This window comes from Python bivittatus, unplaced genomic scaffold (assembly GCF_059951505.1).
Source record: "Python bivittatus isolate LINGU-HERP-01145 unplaced genomic scaffold, Pbiv_v1 ctg000160_np1212, whole genome shotgun sequence".
Taxonomy (NCBI): Eukaryota; Metazoa; Chordata; class Lepidosauria; order Squamata; family Pythonidae; genus Python; species Python bivittatus.
The window spans coordinates 6,160,038-6,181,724 of NW_028277076.1; the positions used below are offsets into that span (position 1 = coordinate 6,160,038).

Here is a 21,687-nt window from a genome sequence, read left to right on the forward strand (position 1 = left end):
TGCGTCCCACCCTTTGCACAAGTCACACTCCCAAATGCTTTCCAGTTGTCACCAGAGGTAACCGCCAAGTTTCCAGGCTGATCCTCCCAAGATCCTGAAACTCCCTCTGCACCTTTTAAGCAACATAGACCAAACTCTATTCCTTCAGGCATGCAATGAGAAAAAGAAGAAAAAATAGTGTATGCTTTTGAATGGGTGTGACGCTGGCACGAGTGATTTTTTTTTATTTCTGCAATGTCGTCTCCATCCTTAATTACTCACTCCCCCAATCCCCTAGAGACAGAAGAAGATTGCAAAGGAGACTCCAGCAGAGACATTCTTATTTCTAAACATTTTTATGTTCCTGGGAGGATAGAGGAACATAAAAATTAATCTCGGCGGAGGTGTTCGCCCAAAGACAAGCGTTGATGGCTTTGAATTCCAGGGCGATGGTTTGGGTGTAAAAGGTAAGGAAATATTTTCCACCAGCACAACCAGCAGCAATTCATCAAGGAATACAGGGACCAGGGAAGATCAATCAGCTTTTTCCCTCGTTAGAAAAATGAAGACCTTTCTAAAGGCTGCGGATTTAAGGTGGAAACGTTTCTTTCTTTCCCCCCCCCCCCCTATTCTAGGTTTCTAGGAGAATCGATGACGTGTAGAATTGTCAGAAGAGTTTGCAATGGCTCTACGAAATAATAGATTTCGAAATTTCGGGGTGGGGGGCAGATGTTGATAGACTTGGTGGCTGGAATTGAACCTCCTCGTTCAGGAGCAGTTTAGGGGAGAATACTGGAGGCAAACAGTAAGGAATGGCTGCGCCCACAGACCTTGTGGGTGAGTTTCTATGATGATTTGTTACATAGGTAAGGTTGACACATGTGTTTATTCTGATCTGGATCTGCAGACTGGACTCCCGTCATGCATACTGGCAGTCTAATCCACTAATACGTGGCCCAGCTCAAACGTGGATCGTCCTGCACACCTGAGCAGGTATGCCCATATTTCCCCCACACCGAGAAAAACTCAGCGTGCAAAACCAATCAATAAAAATGGGTTAGTGCATGATTTTTCACGGATGAACTGCCACAGTGGTCTTGCACCATGGAAGAAATGTCTGACACGCACCCCCTGGAGGCACACCCAACAGCAAACCCCAAACACAACCCTTTTTTAAAAAAAAAAGGCCAAGAAAACACAACCTTGTACACATCTTCACTCTCCTGATTTTGCCATTAGCAAAACCCGACCGATTATAGAAGTCTAGAGCAAGGAGTAATCGGTCATCTCTCCAGCGGAGCAGGGTTGGTCCTGTTAAAGGGTTGTCTCGTTAACTTTTCCTAGTGTTCGGTTGCCCCAATTCCGTATTTTGAGAAATCCACTGGGAATGGGAGGTTATCAGGTGTTCTCTGGATTTGGGGAGGGCTAGCGCACTTCTTTCCAAGTTAAAAATGGAAAAATTCAGAATCTGAAAGATCTGTTTGCCAAAAAAAAGGGAAGGAAAAGGGATGGGGGGTTGAATCTCAACCCTGTTCTCTTGCCACATCACCTGCTGTCTAACTAACTCTCTTTGACTGCTGTTAGAGAATGAGATGAAGACCAGAATTTAAGCGCCAGCCATCATGGTACCCCCCAAAAAGAATAAATGGTCAAGAAGAGGGTTGGAAGCTTTCTTCCATGGGGCTGTTACCATATAACCAAAGAAATTGTTTAGAACATATTCTTATTTCCATTTCTCTATTTTCTTCAGAACTTTAGACAAATGGAGATAGGCCACCACTTAATTCCTCCTGGGTCCTTCAGCTCCTGAAGACACCAAACTTAACCCTGGAAAATCACCTTATCTCTAGAGAAGGCCAAATTCCTTCCTCCTCTTGCCCCTCGCTCTGCCCCATGTAACAAAGCCAGATCATTTCTTTCACAGCCATTTTCAACCATTTCTTCCAAAAGGGAACATGTTGAAATCTGGATTATTCAAATATACACACAGAACAAACAATGCTAGGATGAAGTCCACCAAGAAACTGTTTGGCACAGACTTTTCTCTGTGACAAGGTGGAAAGAGAGGGTGGGGAAGATCCCTGGGCGTTGAACTTTGATGCTACACAAAACCAAGTTTGTCCCCCCCTCCGCCCTCTGAAATCGAACTGCTACAGTTGACACTCCCCAACTCAACGCAACAGCCCACTGCTTTAAAAACAAACCAAACAACAGAAAAAGTGAACCGCAAAGTGAACTGCAGTGAGCTAATCTTTTAAACATGGCTATTGGTTTCTAATCTGCAAACTATTTATATCTATTTATATCTATTTATATATCTATATATATAAATTGGCTGAAGTCCACCTCAGCCCTATCAGCAGATACAGGTGGCAAAACTCTGCTTTTGCCAAACTATATTAAGGATACTGCTCCTTAAATTGAAGTATGAGGTCCGCCCTGAAGGGAACTTCTACAGTTAAAGTGTCCCTCAACAGTTTTACTGGAAACCAAGTCAAAGATTGCAGAGTTGCAGGTCTGCGGAAAGAAAGTAGGTGAACTATCATATCTATAGCTATCTATAGATATAAATATAGATATGAAGAGACAGATATATAAAGATATATTACTATGTCAAATATATTCTCAAGCAGACTCAAAAATATCTCATCGACCAGATATTGATGTGTGTGATACGGCAACAGCTGATTAAATATTCCCTGTTTGTTTAAAAAAAAAAATTGCACTTCTGTATATGTGTATGTATGGGGGGGTGTGAGTTCACACGCATTATTAAAATGGATGAGATTTTTTAAGGTCTGGCTTTCTTCAAACTCATCAAAGGTTTTGATCTTTCATCTCCAAGCACGCAAGACTGAACAAAGAAGGTTCTCGTCCTCCAAAAGAGAGGAACATCTGCGCATGAAAGCGAAACAGGGATAAACAAGATGATGGATCGAGTCTCTATAGGAAACCTGAGCTTCAAATGTCTTCTAAAAAGGACCTGCAATGGCATTGGGCCCTTTGCAACCTAAACCGGCTCGGTCCCCGAGGATGCGCCATCTTTCCCCAATTCGCAGTGCTCCATCCGTCTTGACGAATTGTGCCTCAAGTAGCCGGCTGACCTCTTCGAACGTTGACGTCCTAACGCCTCCTTTGGCTCCTCCACGCTACCGCCCTTGGCCTCCTTGCCGCTGTGAAAAAGATCTCCCACTGTACGATGCTCGCCCGCTTGGGATTCCCGTGAAATTCCTCCTGGCCAGTGCTGACGGCTCTCACAAAATGTCATCGTAATCTAGCAGCTTGGAATGCTGGCGGGTCTTCCAGAGTCGGTAGAGACGGAAGTCAAAGTAAGTCTCAATCATTTCCTTTCCTGCAAGGAGAAGGTGGAGAAAGACAGCAGGAATCCAGACCTAAAACCTTGTTTGAAAACCCTGGAAGAACCCATTGGGCAACCTGAAGACCCCTGAATGCCCTTTTATGAGATCCCTGGAACCCCCTTTGAGTTTCTCATCATTCTGTAGAGAGTAAGGAAGAAAATTTTGATGGAAATATGCAAAGACAGTTACCCAGGGCAAAAGGGGCTGAAACATTTTTTAAGTCAGAAACAGCTCAGGGAGATACCTCCCTAATTCACTGGACTACAAGAAGGGGAAGGAGGTCCAGCACAATCAGACTGACAAGATCCTGATATTATAGGTTATCTCAATAAAGTGTAGTTCTGGTCTTCCTCTGGAGCTGGTCTACCTAGTGGCGCTGGCAGTTTGGATAAGAGGAGAAGCTTCTTTTTCACAAAAGTTACACCTTAGACCAGAGGCACACAACTTTGGTTGGCTTGAGGGCCACAGTCCAGCTGTAGATGACATTATGGCCTGTCTTGTTGGAGAAGTCAGGATTGTTCATCAGGAATATGATTGGGGGTGAGGGGGAGTTTTTAAGCAGTAAAATGTATGCCTTCAACCTCTGTTGGGCTCCACATAACCATTTTGCCCATGAAAACCCACCAACCACCTGAGATGTTTAAAGGTTTAAAAGGAAACACATTTGGTTCTTCTTGTTCTGGCAGTTTGGATTCATGACCAGCATTTGTTGCCGAAAGCAGATAAAGCAGAAGATGCACATCTCCAGAGATGGGATGGAGAACGCCATGGGCGATCAAAGGCACAAGGGGTTTTCATGTCTCTTCTATCTATTTGTTCTATTTGTACCAATTAACAGTGGTGTATTTTCACTGGCAGAGGAAATGTGAATCAGTTACCCCCTTTACCTTGAGCAGAAAGTTCAAGTGGAGATTCGAAGGTCACTCGACAAGGGCTCATTAGATTCTTTAAGTTTTGGAATAGCTGAAAAGCAAAGAAGTCCAAGGTGATTTGGGATGCCTCCTTAGATATGGGATAAATAATTGGCTCCAGGTGTCTCATTTCCACTCCATGTACAACTGGGCTTAGCAGCTAACTGTAACATAGTTATTGGGGCAACTTAATCTGCACACCTCAATTTAGCTTCCGAGAGTAGGTGATGCATCCCCAAAGGTTCTACTCTCCAATAATGCTCTGTGGAAAGTGGGAAAATGCTGTCCATTGGTATCTCTTGCCTGAGGCACTAGCATCAGTTTGTCTCATGGTAGAGCCAGCCATAACTAGGGCCATCAAGTACTCTAATGGAGGAAGAGTCCCCTGCTTTCACAATGGGCCAACAGCAGATTCCTATCCCAACAACAACAGAGACATGTCTCATCAAGTGGTGGAACCCACACATTTCATGTGAAGATAAGCCTGGATCATGACCCATGGAGATCACCCTCTCCGTAGGTCAAGGAGGGAGCCCAAAGCTAGGGAGTGGGAAGTAAAGATGCTGGTTTGAACACATACGTAGGCTGCATGTAGAAGATCTCAGATTCAACTCCTTCCAACTCCAGAAAGATCTGGGCAAGTAACCTGCCTGAATTTCTGGACTGCAATACCAGAAAGTGGAGCTCATGGATAGGCAAGTGACTGTCCTCTCTATGTTTTGGACCCCAAATCCCGTCAACTTCAATCAATGTGTCCAGTGGCAAGAGATGATGTCAGCTGAAGTCCAAAACAATCTGAGGGCACCAGCTTGACCTTTTCTGGCATTGACACATAACTGAGATCGATGGACCAAAAAGCCTGACACAATATAAGCAACTTTGTACGTTCACTTTTTAAAGGACAGGGATACAGCATGGGGGGAAAGTCCCTGTTTTGCACGACAAACATTCCAAGTTTGATCTCCAGCATCTACAGAAGAAACATTGGAGAAGATTGGAAAGATTTAGACCTGGAACCTTGGAGAAACACTGCTAAACTTGATGTAATGCTTCCTGTGGTCCCATAGCTTCAGGTGAGAACAACAAGCTCTATCTAAAGTCTCCTAAGCTTAAGTGTTGAGTACAAACATAGCCATGAAGAAGGTTTTCAGAATGAGTGAGTAGTTCAAGAGGCTAGTTTCTCTTCCACCTGTTCACAAACTACCATAGGACTTACCTTCTCACCATTGTGATTCCCCAAGACATAACATCCCATGATGTGGATGACATTTGGACCTGGGTTCAGCTTGCTCATGAGATGACCCAGCCGCTTCCAGAAACTACAAAATGAGATGGAAGAATGGTTGAGCCTTCTTTATTTTCAAAAGATCTCCAGCTGCAAGACACGCCCTGCAAATTCCTAAAGAGGCTTCCACTCACTAGATCATGTCTTCCTCCTTCTCCACTTTTGCAAAGGTGGCGACTTTATTCTTCAGGAGGTATAAATGGCCTGGGCCACCCTGCAAGAGGAAAAGAGGGAAAGTCTTCCAGAATCAGCCTGGAGAACATCAATCTTCTTCTCAAATTGCCAGGGCAAAGAGAAGAGCCTGAGGAACACCTAGAGAGACATTGGTTTGGGATAGGACAAGCCACAAATGCAATCCTGGCCCAAGCTTGACCATGATAGGAAAAGTCAGCGAGGGAATAGGAGAAGAGGAGCATTTGAGGAGCAAAAGGATTGTCAACCTTAAGGGGGGAAAAGTGTGGGCTCAGCAAAGCCCTTCTGGGCAAGTGGGGCTGAAACTTTGAGACCCTTTCTTTGCAGAGATTAGGGGATTCCGGGGCAGAATAAGAGCCTTAAACCTTGCACAGGCTTTGCACCCCTTCCATCTCCCCCCAATTCTTCCCTGAACCCAATATCTGCCACTGAGAGGAGGGATTTTGAAGGGTCAAATAAGTGTCTTAAGCCATTCACATCACCCAGCCCCCCAAATGCAAAAAGGGGGGGGGGAACAGGTTTGCATTGCAACAACTCCTGTGACTTTCTTCTGCCACTTGCTCTTCTACAAAGCTGGGATCCAGGACTGGCGGTTGCCAAGGAGATCACACACATCTGGAAGATGGCGCTATGCAATTGCTTTGGGGGTAGGGAGGAAAGAAGGCACTTTTATGAGAACGATTTGTCACTGTCTATCCTCACTCCCTCAGGGAAGGTTGCCAAGCCTGAGAGCCTGAGAAAGTCGCAGTCGACGCTTTGGAAGAACCGGTGGCATTTAGGGCACACTCACTCACCTGGCAAAAAATCAACATTTTCCAAATCTTGCAGCCCTTCCGATAGATGTTCAATTTCTTTTCAATTTCCTCTGGAGACAAATGGGGAAGAGGAAGAGGGAATGAGTCCCACATGGGGAGTTTAAGCAAGAGGGAGAGAGTGTACTAGGAAGGAATGGGGGCAAATGTGGGTGAAAATGAGCATTTGTCAAGGCTGGAAGACCAGGACAGAGGCTGTGAGGAGTCTCCAATTCTCCCAACCCCACCATTAGGCTGAGTGTTATTATTATTTTGACCTCCAGGCCCCGGGGGATTTTCTATCTTGAGTGTCAAAATAAGCAACTGTCTCTAAAAATGACATTCCCTAACTTTGATGGCTGGGTGAAGTGCCAAGGGGAAGGACACAACAGCTGGCCATCTCAAGCTGCTAGTTCTCCCTTAAATCATAATGCAGGAGTCAGCAACCTGGGGTGCCAAGGCTGTATCTGCCCTTCCCGTGTTTTCAGTCCCTGGAAACCCCTCTGGCTGAGCTGCCCACGTTTGAAGCAGGAAATATATGAGAACAATGCCATGGGTCCTTAAAAGGATGTAACCCATGTTTAAAGTAAGAAATCAATGTCAATCTGTCCATCACCTCCACGTATTATGGGGAAAATTGGAAAGTTGAGGTACCCAATCTTACTCTGCCCCCTTTATCCACTGGCTACTATAAATTTGCTCACCCTGGGGGAGAGTGAAAGAAACTGTTTGAGGGAGGAAAAGTGAGGGAGGGATAGAGATTCCCATAACTTTAAGGACCCAAAAGGATATGGCTCCTCCTCCTTTTCTGTTGGAGTGAATATTGGACTTCCTACATCCCAAAGGATCTACTAAGATCTCCCTTTCCATATATCCACATTTCCACCCCATAACACTGAGCAACAGGGCCTTAGGCTAAGCTGCCAGACACACGTATAACACAACATCCACACAATGACTTCATTTTATTTGTGACCCAAAGCTGACATACCCAGAATGTCATCAAAGGTGGCGTGTTCATGGTCCTGAAAACAAACAGAGACAAAGATAAAAGCTCCCAGTTGTAGCCGTCAAGGAGGATCAACTGAGACCAGACAATGTGACAGAGAGAAGGTTGGTGGGGTACAAGTAAAGATCTATAGTTCAGGGGAGAGATTAGGTCTGAAAAGGTAGGTAGGTAGGTAGGTAGGTAGGTAGGTAGGTAGGTAGGTAGGTAGAGATGTTAGAAAACAGAAAATAGTGTAAAATAGAAGAGAAGAGAGAGAGAGATGAAGTAGGAGAGATAGCTAAGTAGGTGGGTGGATGGATGAATGGATGGAGAGATGATAGATAGATAGATAGATAGATAGATAGATAGATAGATAGATAGATAGATAATGAACAGACAGACAGGAGGTGGGAGATGGAAGGATGAGTAGGTAGATGGAGAGAGAGAGGGATGGATGGATGGATGGATGGATGGATGGATGGATGGATGGACAGATGGACAGGAGGTGGGAGATGGAAGAATGGGTGGGTGGATGGATGGATAGAGAGAGAGAGATGAGAGAGGGAAATGGATGGATGGATGGATGGATGGACAGATGGACAGGAGGTGGGGGATAAATGGGTGAGTGGGTGGATAGATAGGAGAAGGAGACAGACAGACAGACAGACAAGACATTCCCTCGCAGCTGCAATCCACAGACTTACATAGAGAATGGGGATGATAGATGGGTCATCACGGCGGATAATTGTTGGGACATACTCAGCTTTGGGCACCTTCGAGGAAATGAGCTGGAACGAGAAAAAAGCAGGAGGGGAAAAAGAAGACGAAAGAGAGGATTGTAACAGGCAGGAGTTTTCCTTCTAACAATGAAAGCTGGCAAGAGCCGGGAGCAGGACAAGCAAGAGGCAGACAGGACCGGTTTTGTGTGTATGTGTGCGAGAGTGAGTGCCCGTACATGTGCATGTGTGCGAGTTAAGGGCATGTTGTGCCACTGGAAAATCATGAGCTGATCATCCCACCCAGAGGGCCCCTGCATGGTGGTCAAGAATGGTTTACCATGATTTTGGGGGGAAGGAAGTCCTCCCCACTGCAGGCAGCCGCTTCCAGCTCTTTCTCCGCCTCCCAGTTCAAGTCTACCCCTTTGTCAAGGGCACAGAAGGAATCCTGGAATTCATGGCCTGTGGGCGAAAGAAGGCAAGAGTCCTGATGCCCAACTGGGAAGACACAGAAATTCCCATGCGTTCCCAGTGCGTGGACAGCATGCTCCGTTCAGGATGTGACCCCAATGAAACGTAAGGATCCCACCCCAAAAAACCCGACATTGCAGAATCTGTCTGAATCCTTGAGTAGCAGAACAAGGGTGAGGTGGAGAGACCTGCAGCACTCCAGCCATTGTCCAACTACAACAGATCCTGATGAGGACGTTGGAAGGTTTAGTTGGGAGGATCACAAGTGGCTACATAAAAGCTACGTAAAACCCTTCAAAACACCCAATTCATCTACAAGGTCAAGGCAACCTTCACTGCCCCTAACCTCACTTATCCCTCACTGCTAAAGCTTGCTTAGGTTGAAACTTTGCTGGCCCCCTCCCTTGCCTAATTTCCAATTAAATTTAGGAATATTTGGGAGCTGGCCCTGGGTTTGTGGGAAACCCAGCACAGGGCTTAACTCTTTGCAACTCTCTTGAAAATTTCACCCACCGGCCTTTGGTACCCAAGGTTCACACCACATTAAGCTACAATGTGGTTTATTTTGACCTACTGTATGAGTGATGCAGGGCATGCTGGCTTGTTCAACCAACTATGGTTCAACAATCCTGGCTTAACACAATGGGTGAATTTGACCATTGAATCATCTCACGGGTCCTGTTTGACCAAAAGTCATGGTCAGAGGTTGCTTTAAGATGAACCTAGATTTAAGTCCACAGGAAACATTCAAGTCACTTATTCCAGTTTCTCCCAGTTATGCAGTCCATGCCAAACTGGCTTTACTGTAGTGGGGCCAAGACAAAGGAACATACTTTCTCGGGAATCATTGAGGTTTTCAGGCTTAATGGGAGTTGGATCGCTCCAGGACCGGCTGAAACTTCTCTCACGCCGCTCGGCAAAAGCTGGAAGGAGAAGGAGAAGGAGGAGGAGGAGGGGGGGGGGATATGGGGAAGGGGAAGGACAAGGAAAAGGCAACTAATTATGACAGTGTATTGCCAAATGCACACCCATCCTTGGCTCACCATCTCTGCTGTAGATGCAACGGATGCAACAGAACATTCCCTTTTTAAAGAAAAATAAGGGACATTTCCAAGGACAAAGGGGCTGTCTAGGATTCCTTTCCTCAAACAGGGTCATGCCCAATGTTTTGCACTAGGACTCCATCCTTTCGGGCTTTAGGATAGCTGGGCTGAGACCACCAGGAGTCGGAAGGTTCAAACTCTCTCGGAGAACCCTGGTTGGGGAAGGAGATCTTGGAGTGGGGAGAACTTGGCATTGTGTAGTCCCTCCCAGTCCTGCCCAATTTGATCACTTACTTTGCGCCTTCATGCGACGGCTCCCGACCATACGGAGGTGTTTCCGGAAATTTCTGAAAGAAGAAAAACATGGACGGCAATCAGTCCTGAGGGCAAAGAGGAGGAAAGCTGTTTCTCCAGGGTGGTCTGGCAACCTCACTGCAGACAAAAAGAGTTCAGAAAAGGCCCAGTGCAGGAAACCTTCACCACCACTTCCAAACCCCAGTCAGATGCCTCCTGAACTACCACAGAAAACCAAAGCGGAAAATGTTCATGAGAACGTTCATGCTGATGAATTGGAGCCAAGACGCATAACACAGCTTCAATGCACCTTGAAGGAATTTGGAGCAAGAATGTAGAGAGACGCGGAAAACACAAATTTTGGCTAGGACAGCAGTAATGCACAAGGTAGGTCAGCGCAAGGAACATACTCAGGTTTGGGTGGCGTACAGAGGGCGGCACTGATCTGGAGGAAGCAGAGCCTGCTTCTGGAATTTGAAGGCACCCATCTTGCTCTTTATAACTTCCAACCCTCTCGCCGAAAGGCCCCCATTTTTGATTCCACCTTTCCAGTGGGACAAAACAAGCTGGTGGGTCACAGCACGCTAGCGTTAGGACATTTCTATCAGGTGCCACTAGGGGGCGCCGGTTCTCCATCCCTGGTTGGAATCTTTGGTTCAGGAAAGATTTTGCTCTGATTGAGTCAAGCTTTTGCTCTCAATCTTTCATGGGGAGGGCGGGGGTTGTACAAGTTTTGAGATGAAGATAATTATGGATGCTTTCCACCAGGGTGGGTTGGTAGCTAGATGTTTTTCAACTTCCCAGGCTAGGGCTGAGAGAGAAGGTCCAAAGTCACCTACGCCTAAAGGAGGACTAGAACCTGGTTCTTCCCACTCCCAGTCCAGCATCTTAACCACTACCCCATACGGTCTGTTGGGCTGAGAGGGAGGACTAGCCCAAAGTCCCCCAATGGAGCTTCTGAGGATGGACTAGAACTTCAGTCTCCACACACTTGGTCCAGCACCTTCACCACTGGACCACAATGGTGCTCCCTCTCTCTATATATATTAAACTGTCTTTCAAGAAGAAGAATTAAAGATTAAACGCTGACATCTCAGAGGCCAGAATTTCTATCAGGGATACAAAACAGAGGAGAATAAATTCTCCCCAAGTAAATCATGATGCTGTCTCTCAGCACTTCACAACTGAAGGTCAATTATCATTGATTGAGGAGATCAGGCATTTCCAAAGTCTTCCACAGAGTTAGGATGAAATAAACTCTTTTATCCCTATTTAAATGAGACTATTTGCTTCTGACAGCAGATTACAGGATATGCCAGAGCCATCAAAGCTGGGTGAGTTTTTAATTTTTGTTTTTTTCACAAAGGAGCCTCTGGATTTTTCTGCCTCAGGCCTCACAGTCCCTTCACTCTGAACATCAGGACCGCAAGCCACAGAAATGAGCGTTTGTTATTAAAACAAAATACAAGATAACTAAACACAAAGGAAATTGGTATCACCAAGCGCGTTTGCCCAGATTTCTGCCTGCAAATGGTTTAGAGGAGGGGCTCTGAAATTTTGCAATGCAATCCCCTAAAATAATAAATTAATGGGGTTAAACCTTGTGTGAGATGGGTGGCTATATAAATATGATTGATTGATTGATTGATTGATTGATAAATAAACAAAACCATCCACTTCTTGCATAAAACTCATTGTTTCATTTGGGTTAGAATTGGGTAAGAAATAAATAAACCCCTTGCTAAAAGATACGCCACTTTCATCCAGCTTTTTGACTTAATTTTTCCAGTATTCCTGATACACTGGTCATCTTTCAGTTTTTCTCTTCCCACCCAACAAAATCGTTTCTGTCTGACAAATCTAAAACAGCAAATAAAAATATTGAATTTCCCTAATATACATACTTCGACAGACATCCCAAAGGCTGTGAATACACGATTGTGCACCGCGCTTCAAATCACAGCCAGCTGGAAACACAGGTTCGGCCATCTCTCAAAACCTGCTCCAGACGTTGCTTCCGGCGCTGTTTGCGTGAGGCCGATCGGCTTTTTAAAGCGTTGGGACCCACAATTTGAAAACCCCTAAACTTCCAACCACGGAGTAAGCGTTCTTTCAGGCAAAATGCATTTCCAATTTCCTTACGGCAACTTGATACTTGAATGCACGACAGCTTGTCGACGAGGTGTTACGATTTGTTTTAGGAGCAGGGAAAGATCGACCAAACTCAGAGAGCCGTTCAAAACAGCCGAGTGAACGAAAAACATTTAACAGCCTAAAGTGCCCAAATAGCCATCGGTGCTGCATAATTTGCACTAAGCTCCACAATCTGGAAAGAGCGGCGTTTCGGCTCCCGGCTAAAACCTGACGGAGAAATTGAAGAGGGATAAACAAGAAGGGGACAACGGTTGGTGTTTTAATTCACCTGACGCACGTTTGCTGAAAGCAAACGATCAGATTTTAACAGACTATTTTCCGAGGACTTATCTTCCCATCCTTAAAGATGAGAGGTAGGTGAAAAACTGTGACAATCCAAGGATGAAAAACGAATGTCGACCTCAGAAAGGACACCAGGTGGACGGACGCAAGAAAGTGAGATCCGTTCTGGCCCCAGACAACCTCCCGCAGCACCAAACACCCAATTAATCTGATTAGGGCCAGCTCCTTCAACGGCCGATCTTAGATCAGGATTAAACTTGTGTCGTAACTGAAAGAGACAGATTGTGGCAGAGGACCGTGGTTCCCCTCTCTGGATCCACCCTACGGAGATCAAGGCGACACAATTCTCTTGCAAATCTCCCCTCTCCACACTGCCGGGCCCCTTTGTTGCCTCATTTTGCAAGCACAGAGTCGTTCTGAAATATCGTCCCAGGACCTGATATCTGGGGATACTCTGAGTTTTTATGGGGTGATTTGGGGGCTTTACACTTGCATCCATTAGGTCATTATTTTGCCCATGAACCTTTCCATCAAACACAAAATAGGCTTCAGTGGGTGATTTCCCCCCACTGGAATCTGCAGGAAGAGCTTGTCTCCTCTTTTAAAACATGACTCGAAAGGACAAGTCCAAGACTGAAAAAAAAAATGAAATGCTGCTGGCTTTGCTTCCAATCAGATTATGGTCTTTTGTGGAGAGGTTTGGATTGCCTAAGAATCCTGCCCTCTTGTGGACTAGCAGCATGAGAGGCTTTTTGAGTTCTTTAAAGAAGAAAAGGAAAACCAGTCAGTGCTATGATAAGCTTCTCCGCCAGCCTCAAGCAACAGCCTCTTCGTTTACTGAAGCAAAAGCCAAGGGGTTAAAGCAAATAACCCTCCCACCCCACCCCCCACTCAATGGATTATTGTGATGCTCAGAGCTTACTGGTGCAAAGCTTCTTTACAGAACAGGAGAAGGAAGCCTGGGGTTAGTATTTTCCCCCAGCTGTTGTTCCTCCCAAACATGCAGGTTGGATTCTGAGCCGGGAGTAAGCAGAGGCGGAGGAGACAAGATGGGGAAGCTAAGGTAGCACTGCAGTGCAAGTTCTTGCCAAGGGAGGAAGCAGAGACTGCCAAACCATCTGAGAATTGATAAGTCCCCTGCTCAACCACTCACATAATCTTTGCTCTTGCCAAGCTCTGGGCGGGGATGCCAGAAGCCTCCCCCAAAAGCTCTGGTTTGATTTCGAAAGGACAGGTCCCTTTAAAAATAAACAAACTGCCCAGATTGATTTTCCCAATTGCCTCTTCTCTGCAAAGGAGCCCCGCAAAGAGTCATGGGGATCTCCAACTCACAGCCAACATTTTGTTCCTTGAGTCCAGAAAAAAGGAATGTCAGCGCCCACTGCAGGAGGCGCATACAACCAGGCAAAATTTGAACCCGTGCAAGGAAAAGCCACCTCCGTACCTCTGGATCAGAGCCGCAGAATCATTCTCCCGTTTTCGACGTTTCCTCTCGGCGTAGCCCCTGAATGCCCTGGGAAACCAGGTTTAAGGCATTAAAACCAAGCGACAGCAGCTCCAAAATTGAGCGATGACATGGAAAGGACGGTGGAGGGCGGATGACGACACAGAACACCGGCTCCAAATCCCAGAACCGGGGAGAAGACGCAAGGGACAAAAATGAGCCACATCACAAGGAGACCGGGCGGGTGGGTGGGCAAGGTGGGCGCCGTGCACCGATTTGTGGGGGAAAGAATCCAGGAGAGGAGACAGCTTATGGGGGAAAGAGAAACCCCTGCCTCTATCCCCAATTATGCACAAAATTTCGAGTCAACCCCTGCAGTTTTCTTGGCAATATTTTTGGAAGTGATTTGGCCTTGCCTCCTCCTTCCTAGGGCTGGGAGAGAAGGACTGGCCCAAAGTCACCCAACCGGCTTTGTGTCTAAGGCAGGACTCGAACTCACGGTCTCCAACTTCTAATCCCATGCCTTTAACCACGACACTAAACTGGTCCTCTAGTGGCCTGCCAGTTCCTTCTTCCTAAGACTGAGAGAGATGGGGGGTGGGGGGGGGACTAGGCCAAAGTTACCCCGTTGCCTTCATGCCTAAGGCAGGACTTGAACTCATGGTCTCCTGGTTTCTAACCCAGCACTTTCATCACTAGACCAAAGGGGCAGAATTTACAGCACAAAAAAGTAAGAGGTGGCTTCTCGGCATTCGTAAGAAGGAAGACACAGAGAAGGCCAAATGAAACCGACACCAGTTCAATCTGAAGGTCAAGAGGAGCTTCTCCTAACAGGAAAAGCTTTTCAGCAAAGGGGCCGAAAACCAGCAAGGAAGGGAGATGTCTCAGGACGTCTCAGAACAGACCAAAGGAGATATTCCCCATGCCGCAGACTTAAAACGATGGAACTTGCTAAGCCAGATTTAACAGGAGCCAGCCACTTGAACGGGCTTTTCCAAGGGCTTAGAGAAACTGATGGAAGGACCCAACTTCAGGGGCATCTGATCATGAGAGCGAGAGATCATTTTCAGGATCAGAGGTCTCCGAAGCTTCTCAGGAGCAGATCCCGGGGAATAATAGAAGAGCGGAGGCCAAGCTTCCCAGTAGGAACAGAATCCTGGACTGATATCCAGAGGGATCTTTTTCTTTTTGAGACAACTGAGAGAGATTTTCTATCACTCACGGGATTTAAGTCGAGAACGACAGCCATCTGTCAGGAAGGCTACGAGACCCCGAACTATGGATAAAGTGGGCTACGTTTTCTAAGGTCACTATGGCAGGTGCCAAATTCTGCTTTTTTTTGCTTTAAAACAAGGATGGAGGCTACCCCCCCCCCCCAACTGTTCTCAAAACTTCAACGTTTCAGAGGAATCCTGACCCGCCAGCACCGGCATTCAAACTTTTTTCAATCGTTCCAGTAAGACAATATATTTCTTCCGGGTTACGCTATTCCTTCCAGCCACCCTGGGGTTTACCTCTGCATCGGATACCCCACAAGTGTCCAAAGAATCCCCTCGTTCTAAAACAGATCACGGATGGAAAAAGGACCATGTGAGGCACTGGGGAAGGATTTCACACAATGATAAAAGCAAGGTGTTCGTGGAGGATTTTAACGTTTCGAATTCCGGTCGCCAAGCTTTGCCAGCAAACAAGGACAGAATTTGCAAAGCAGAAGAAGGGAAATGTGGACTGCAGCATCTTCGCCTCTCCAAACAAGAATGGGTGTGGGAGAAAGGATGGTTCAACTCTGGGTCTTCTTTTGGGGTATCCACACGGGCACGACATACCAGAAGAAATGTAGGGGTTTGACCCAAAGATGCTCACAATCAAGCAGTAAAGAGTGTACAAGATTTACAGAGGCGTGACAGTGGTTATACTTACGAAATGCTGGCGGTCCCAAGCAAAACACAGAAGCAGGGAGAGATAAAAACAGCAAGAACAGATGTTAGTGTAAAGCGCCTTTTCCAAATAATCCCTTTTAGGGCAATGGATTGCAGATATTCACAGATATATCCCCCCCACACACACACACACACAAAAAGCCCTGAACACTCTAAAGTTTGCAAATAAGACATTGCAACCATTGCTGAATCCAAACGTTTAGTCCTTTGCCTGTTTCCTCAAGGACTGAAGAAAGAAAATTAGCACATAAAACCTCCGGAGGGAGCCAGCCAACCCTGGATTCCACCCCATTAAAAAAAGCAGGCATTGAAGCCCTCTCCTCGAGAGTGCAAATCCTGACATTGGAACAGGAATTGGAGTGTAAAAGAAACGTCGCCAGGCTGAGCTGGGAAGCAAAGAGAGTTTGGTTCATGGGAAAAGTCTCTGCAAAATGCAACAATTTGAAAGGACACCAGGGGTATCCTGGAGAAAGGACGAGTCTAAAAGGGATGTGCTTCATGGAGAATTGCCAATGGAATGGTTAAACTAAATATGACGGCCCTAAACAAAACACACACACATATGGAATGAGACAAAGGCTAAGGCAGGAATATTTATCAGGCCTCTAATGGATGGTTCTGTCAAATGATGTTGCATAAAATAAAGAAAATGGCAGGGGAGTCGTGGGTTGTGGGGGTGGAAAGAACATGCACATTTTTTACTGCTCCACCGATATTCACCGCCCCGTTTTTTTCCCACCCCATCTTTCTTCGGCTTAACTTACGCTTGCATAGTAGTGGTAGCTGTTTGGAAAGTGAAAAGGTTCTCTTTGGGGAACCAGGTCCTGATGGGAACCTCATCTGGAATAAATGAATGAACAAATAATTAAATAAATACATAAATGGCGGATAAAAATGTCAAATCCAGTCTAAACATCTGGCTGACTGTGCGACCAACCATAATGATAATAATAGATGATACCTTTGTGAGAGGAAAAAACTGATTTATTAATACTTAAGGCCTTTGTTAATTGTAACATACAAATAAAACAAGCTTATCGAGCAATAAAGTAAATAAAATTACGGAGCACTAAATAAAATTGCTATGTGGACTAAAGTTTTCAGTCATGGACAGGAAGCTGGAAAATAGTGTGCTGATAGAAGGAGTGGGACAGGAACAATGGAACAGGGCAGTGTGGTAAAATTAGCACCAAGGACGTAATGATTCAGTTGCAAATCCTGGGAGTCATGTCTGTGGTTTGTGGCTTTTGAGGATAAAAGGGATTGCAACTAAGGGGTTGGGGCCACTTGGCCAAGCTGTCTTACCTGACAGCTTGCTCATGCTGGTCCTCATTGCAACCTTGTATGCTACTGGTTGAATTTTACTTGCTTATTGAACTAACATTTAATAAAGCTTTTAGAACTTTTAAGTGACTTATGTTCTGGTGTGTCTGTCTCCCGTGTTTAACGAGGTTTTTCCCCTGACACCTTTAACACCATCAAACAACATCTGCCTATTCCAGGTCCTTGGGAAGGACTCGAGTGGTGGATAAAAATGCCAATCCAGTCTAAACATCTGGCTGGCTGGGCAACCAACCCTAATAGCAACAACACAGTGCTGAGCATCCAGGGGAGAAAAGGGAAAGAGGAAGGAGACATAATGAAAGCAAACCACAGGTATAACTTATTATCTGGGATAAAAAAGAAATTATGCCCCCTAGTCAAACTCAGCTCTTGCTGATTACCTGGGCCAAGTCTGCTACAGCAGCCGCAAAGCTGTAATAACCCTCTCTAGAATTAGGGTTATTGCAAAAGAGATAAATAGGCCGAGTGTTTTATGTTTTGGAGCAATTTAATTGGTTTCAGAGTCAATGAAGATTTTTCTTCACGGGTTTTTCGTCTGCCTGTTTTTTATCTTGAATTTCGTACTGCAAAGGGCTTGGATGTCCTCACCTGCAAATTACGCAGGTAAAGAAACCACTCAAAATCTTTATTTCATTCACTGACCAACCTAAAACCACATTAGCACGGCCTACAACCTTTCCAGTATAAACCTTCTAGCTCAGGGTTTCTCAAACTTGGCCACTTTAAGACAATTTGCCAGTTCCCAGAATACCCCAGCCAAATGTCTTAGAGCTGCCAAGTTTAAAAAACACTGATCTAGCCTATAAGCTATAGAAAAATAACTACAAATTAGAATGATTAACAGAAAGCAATAAAATCAGCACATCGCTAAAAAGGTTAAGATGATGGAAACTATAGTACGGTCTAGTGTGATCTTTAAATAAAATTAAAAACCAGAATGGCCAACATTTACCCTTAAGATCACTAAAATCTAAAATCATAATTTGCATTTGGCTGCAATTTGGCCTATGTGGAGTCTGTGGATAGGAAAGTATCTCTTTCGTCCCCACATCCCGACTCTTGGTGTAAAAGAGAGAACGAATCTTGGATAAACAGAGCAACAACTATAAAAGGATTTGCTTCCAACCAAGAGAAACTGACTTATGGAACTCGCTGCCACATGACGTTGACCTTTATAACTGGGTAGGACCCCAAGGCCACTGAGAAAGTAAACCCAGCTTTATCGCACCTACCGGAAACACGGTCAATGCTATACATTCGTTCCAGCTTCTTCCGGCGCCAGCCAGTCTCGCCAGCTTGGTTCTGGTGATGGTTTGGGTGCTGGTGCTGGTGCTGGTGATGTTCTAGATCAAAAGGGTGCTGGGATGACATGGTCAACTGGGCACAACTGGGGTACTCTTTTGAGCCCTGCTGGTGACTGGGCCAACCGCCCTTGCATTGTCGGCTGATGTTGTGAGAACTCCCGGCGTTCTGGAGAGGCTGGCCTAAGGAGCGGTCCCCGTCTGCCTCTTCCTCTTCCGTCCCTTTGATGACCACCAGCTCCATGCTCTCACTCTGATGCTGCGAGAGCATGGGCCCCTCGCTGGAAATGGTATAGACTCGGGGTTTGGGGCCCTCCCCTGCCAGCTTCTCGCCAGCTTCCTCTGGAAAGCTGGGCTGAAACTTCCCGTCAGAAATAAGAGAAAGGCGTCGCTTGTTTTGAACTCCCACGTGAATCTCTGGAGAATCTTCTTGTCCGACGTACGACTCTGCCAACAGGTGATCTGAAAGCAGGATGAGAAACACGGATTTGGTGGCCTTTCTCCAGCTCTTGGTGATGACAACCTCTGGTTGCCCCAAACCAGCCTGGTTGCCCAGCCAGAGATGAGGGACATTGATAGTTGTGGTCAATAACAGTTGGATGACCACAAGTGCCTCATCATCTCTAAGAGAAGAAGATCTGAGGGTACCCTGGAGGGGCAGAGAACCTGTTAACACGAGTCACTTTCTGCCCTGCAAAAACCTGAATTCTGCCATTTGGTTACAGGCCTTTGCGTTGAAACAAACCTAATTAAAATTCCAGGTCAAGATTGTTCAAAATATCTTTTCTATCCAAATTGTACAAATCTAGGTAACTTGTGCACCTTACTTAATTCACTCCTAACGTATTCAAAAGAAAAGAGCCAGCATTCATATTTACATATTGACCCAAAAGGAAGATGACCTTGAATTTAAATGGATCCCCCTCCCTGCCCCAAACCAAATTATACAGCTGACCTGATCACTGGGAAAGTATAAAGCCAACCTTTCTTTCTTTGGAAACTGACATTACCTACTCACTTCCAAGCACTCAAAATATTATTATTACTTGTAGAAAATGTTCTTTCAGATGCAAAAGGAGCTTACCAATACTTCAATTAAAAAAAAAATGCATTCATGAGAACTAGAAACTTTAAAGACATGAACAAGGGCAAAAGCAACTGAATACAGAGCTGTATTCTTTAAACATCCCTGACTAACTGTAGTTCAAGACCAGCCCTGTATTAATCTGGATATTTTGCTTCTATGACTATGAATGAAACTATGACTGAGAAATCCCACGTGCATCGGTATTAATTTAAATCATTAGGTTAGATTTTCAGAGCTGTTCTAATGTTCTTTCAATGCTTTAATGTGCTTTTCCTGATACATATTGCCTTAGAGAGAGATTTGGGGGAGGGAGGCAGTTTAAAATTATGGTTAATTAAGATGAATCTCTGCACGCAACGGAGACGCATATAAAAGAAATCCAGCATGGATCTTTGGGAATTTGTCATACCTGAACCATTCTTGCCTTCGGGATGGTTTTGGGAAAGATAATCTCCAAAAGCCCTTGCCGCTCTTCACATAAACCAGGGTGGAAAAATGCAAACAGCAAAGACACAAGAGGAAAGAGGAAGGAAAAAATAATTAGTAATCATAGCAGCAAAATTCAGCACGCTGCTACTTGCCAATTCCATTGCCTTCCACCCAAAAATGGACATTTTAAAAAGAGACATTATAAAGAGATGCAAACAATTTGCAGAGTTGCCAAAAATTTGCCTACATTTTTCATTTGTTATACATTCTCTCTCCCTCTTTCTCTCCAGCATGCATATTCAGCTAGATCAATGTTGCTAATGCTGCCGTTGGCCTTACACCAGCAGAAAATTGACAAGTGATGTATTCTGCTGGGGAATTAAAGAGATTTGCTGCGAGGAGGGGAGAGAGAGAAATTATTCAAATTGGGAAAACCAGGAAGAACCACAGATTCACTCAGATCCATCTCTTCCCAGAGTCAGGCATGTCTTTTGATTGATTATTTGCCATCAAATCAGGGTTAACTCTTAGTGACCATGTAGGTAGACCTTCTCCAGGATGAATGCATATCTGCTTCTAGGTAAGAATGAAATGGTGTAGGATATGATTGAATCTTTCTGCTTTTGATTCTCAGTAAAGGGAGGGGAGGGGAGGGGAGGGGAGGGGAGGGGAAGGGAAAGGAAGGGAAGGGAAGGGAAGGGAAGGGAAGGGAAGGGAAGGGAAGGGAAGGGAAGGGAAGGGAAGGGAAGGGAAGGGAAGGGAAGGGAAGGGAAGGGAAGAGAAGAGAAGAGAAGAGAAGAGAAGAGAAGAGAAGAGAAGAGAAGAGAAGAGAAGAGAAGAGAAGAGAAGAGAAGAGAAGAGAAGAGAAGAGAAGAGAAGAGAAGAGAAGAGAAGAGAAGAGAAGAGAAGAGATTAACTTCATCTTACTGGTTTCTTTATCATCACCAAATCCAAGGCACAATATTTCCCTTTCTTTTTCTTTCTTTTTCCATTTATAAACCAGGTTGACAACTAGTCCCTGGGTTAAGAACGCTTGGTTTACGGATGACCCATAGTTAAGAACGGAGCCTATTGTAGCAAGATTCAAGTTCAATACACCATGATTCGAGTTAAATACACAATGGTTTGAGTTCATTATACAATGCTACTTATACGGTATTATGCAATCATACTGTTCCAGCTTACATACAAATTCAACTTAAGGACAGACCTTGGGAACGGAACTCATTCTTAAACTGGGTTCTTAAACCTGTATTTCATGCAATGCCTGGCACACAGACTCACATCTACACTAGCATTTTGAGCTGGGGTGGAGACATCTTGAGGTTCAGCCCTTAATTCAGGGGTTGTATATTGCTTGTCATCCCTAGGGTTGTCTCTAAGTGGGGTGGGAAGGTGCAGAGAAAACGAAGTATCAGGAGAGTGACAAATATAGGAAATCAGTGTAAGCTAACTCAAAGTTGATGAATTTTAGACATCTCAGCCACCTTGTTTTATCAGCCAGCAGTTCTAAAAACAGTGACAAAATGGGAAGCCAAGGAAAAGCACATCAAAGCTGAGCAAAGCCAACCTTCCAGATGTTTGAAGCCTGCAGCTGCAAAGCGGTACCCCCCAAAAATCACCATATTTCCAAACCTGTGCAAATGATAAAGCTTTTCCTGACAACTTCAAGCTTGG

At 45.2% G+C, this 21,687-nt stretch overlaps 1 protein-coding gene across 2 annotated transcripts in view; it reads right to left on the minus strand.

Annotated features, from left to right (window-relative positions):
- Positions 1-594: 594 nt before the first annotated feature.
- Positions 595-21,687, minus strand: part of NSMF (NMDA receptor synaptonuclear signaling and neuronal migration factor) — a 31,071-nt gene continuing 9,978 nt past the window's right edge. For both annotated transcript variants that reach the window (XM_088147031.1, XM_088147032.1), the window contains 13 exons: positions 19,991-20,052; positions 18,426-18,956; positions 16,614-16,689; positions 10,030-10,082; positions 9,526-9,615; positions 8,562-8,683; positions 8,210-8,293; positions 7,509-7,542; positions 6,521-6,591; positions 5,669-5,748; positions 5,466-5,568; positions 4,226-4,301; positions 595-3,331 (listed from right to left, as the gene is read on the minus strand). In XM_088147031.1, coding sequence (XP_088003157.1) covers positions 3,234-3,331; positions 4,226-4,301; positions 5,466-5,568; positions 5,669-5,748; positions 6,521-6,591; positions 7,509-7,542; positions 8,210-8,293; positions 8,562-8,683; positions 9,526-9,615; positions 10,030-10,082; positions 16,614-16,689; positions 18,426-18,956; positions 19,991-20,052 — 1,480 coding nt within the window. In that variant the 3' untranslated portion in view covers positions 595-3,233. The remainder of the gene's footprint in view (positions 3,332-4,225; positions 4,302-5,465; positions 5,569-5,668; positions 5,749-6,520; positions 6,592-7,508; positions 7,543-8,209; positions 8,294-8,561; positions 8,684-9,525; positions 9,616-10,029; positions 10,083-16,613; positions 16,690-18,425; positions 18,957-19,990; positions 20,053-21,687) is intronic.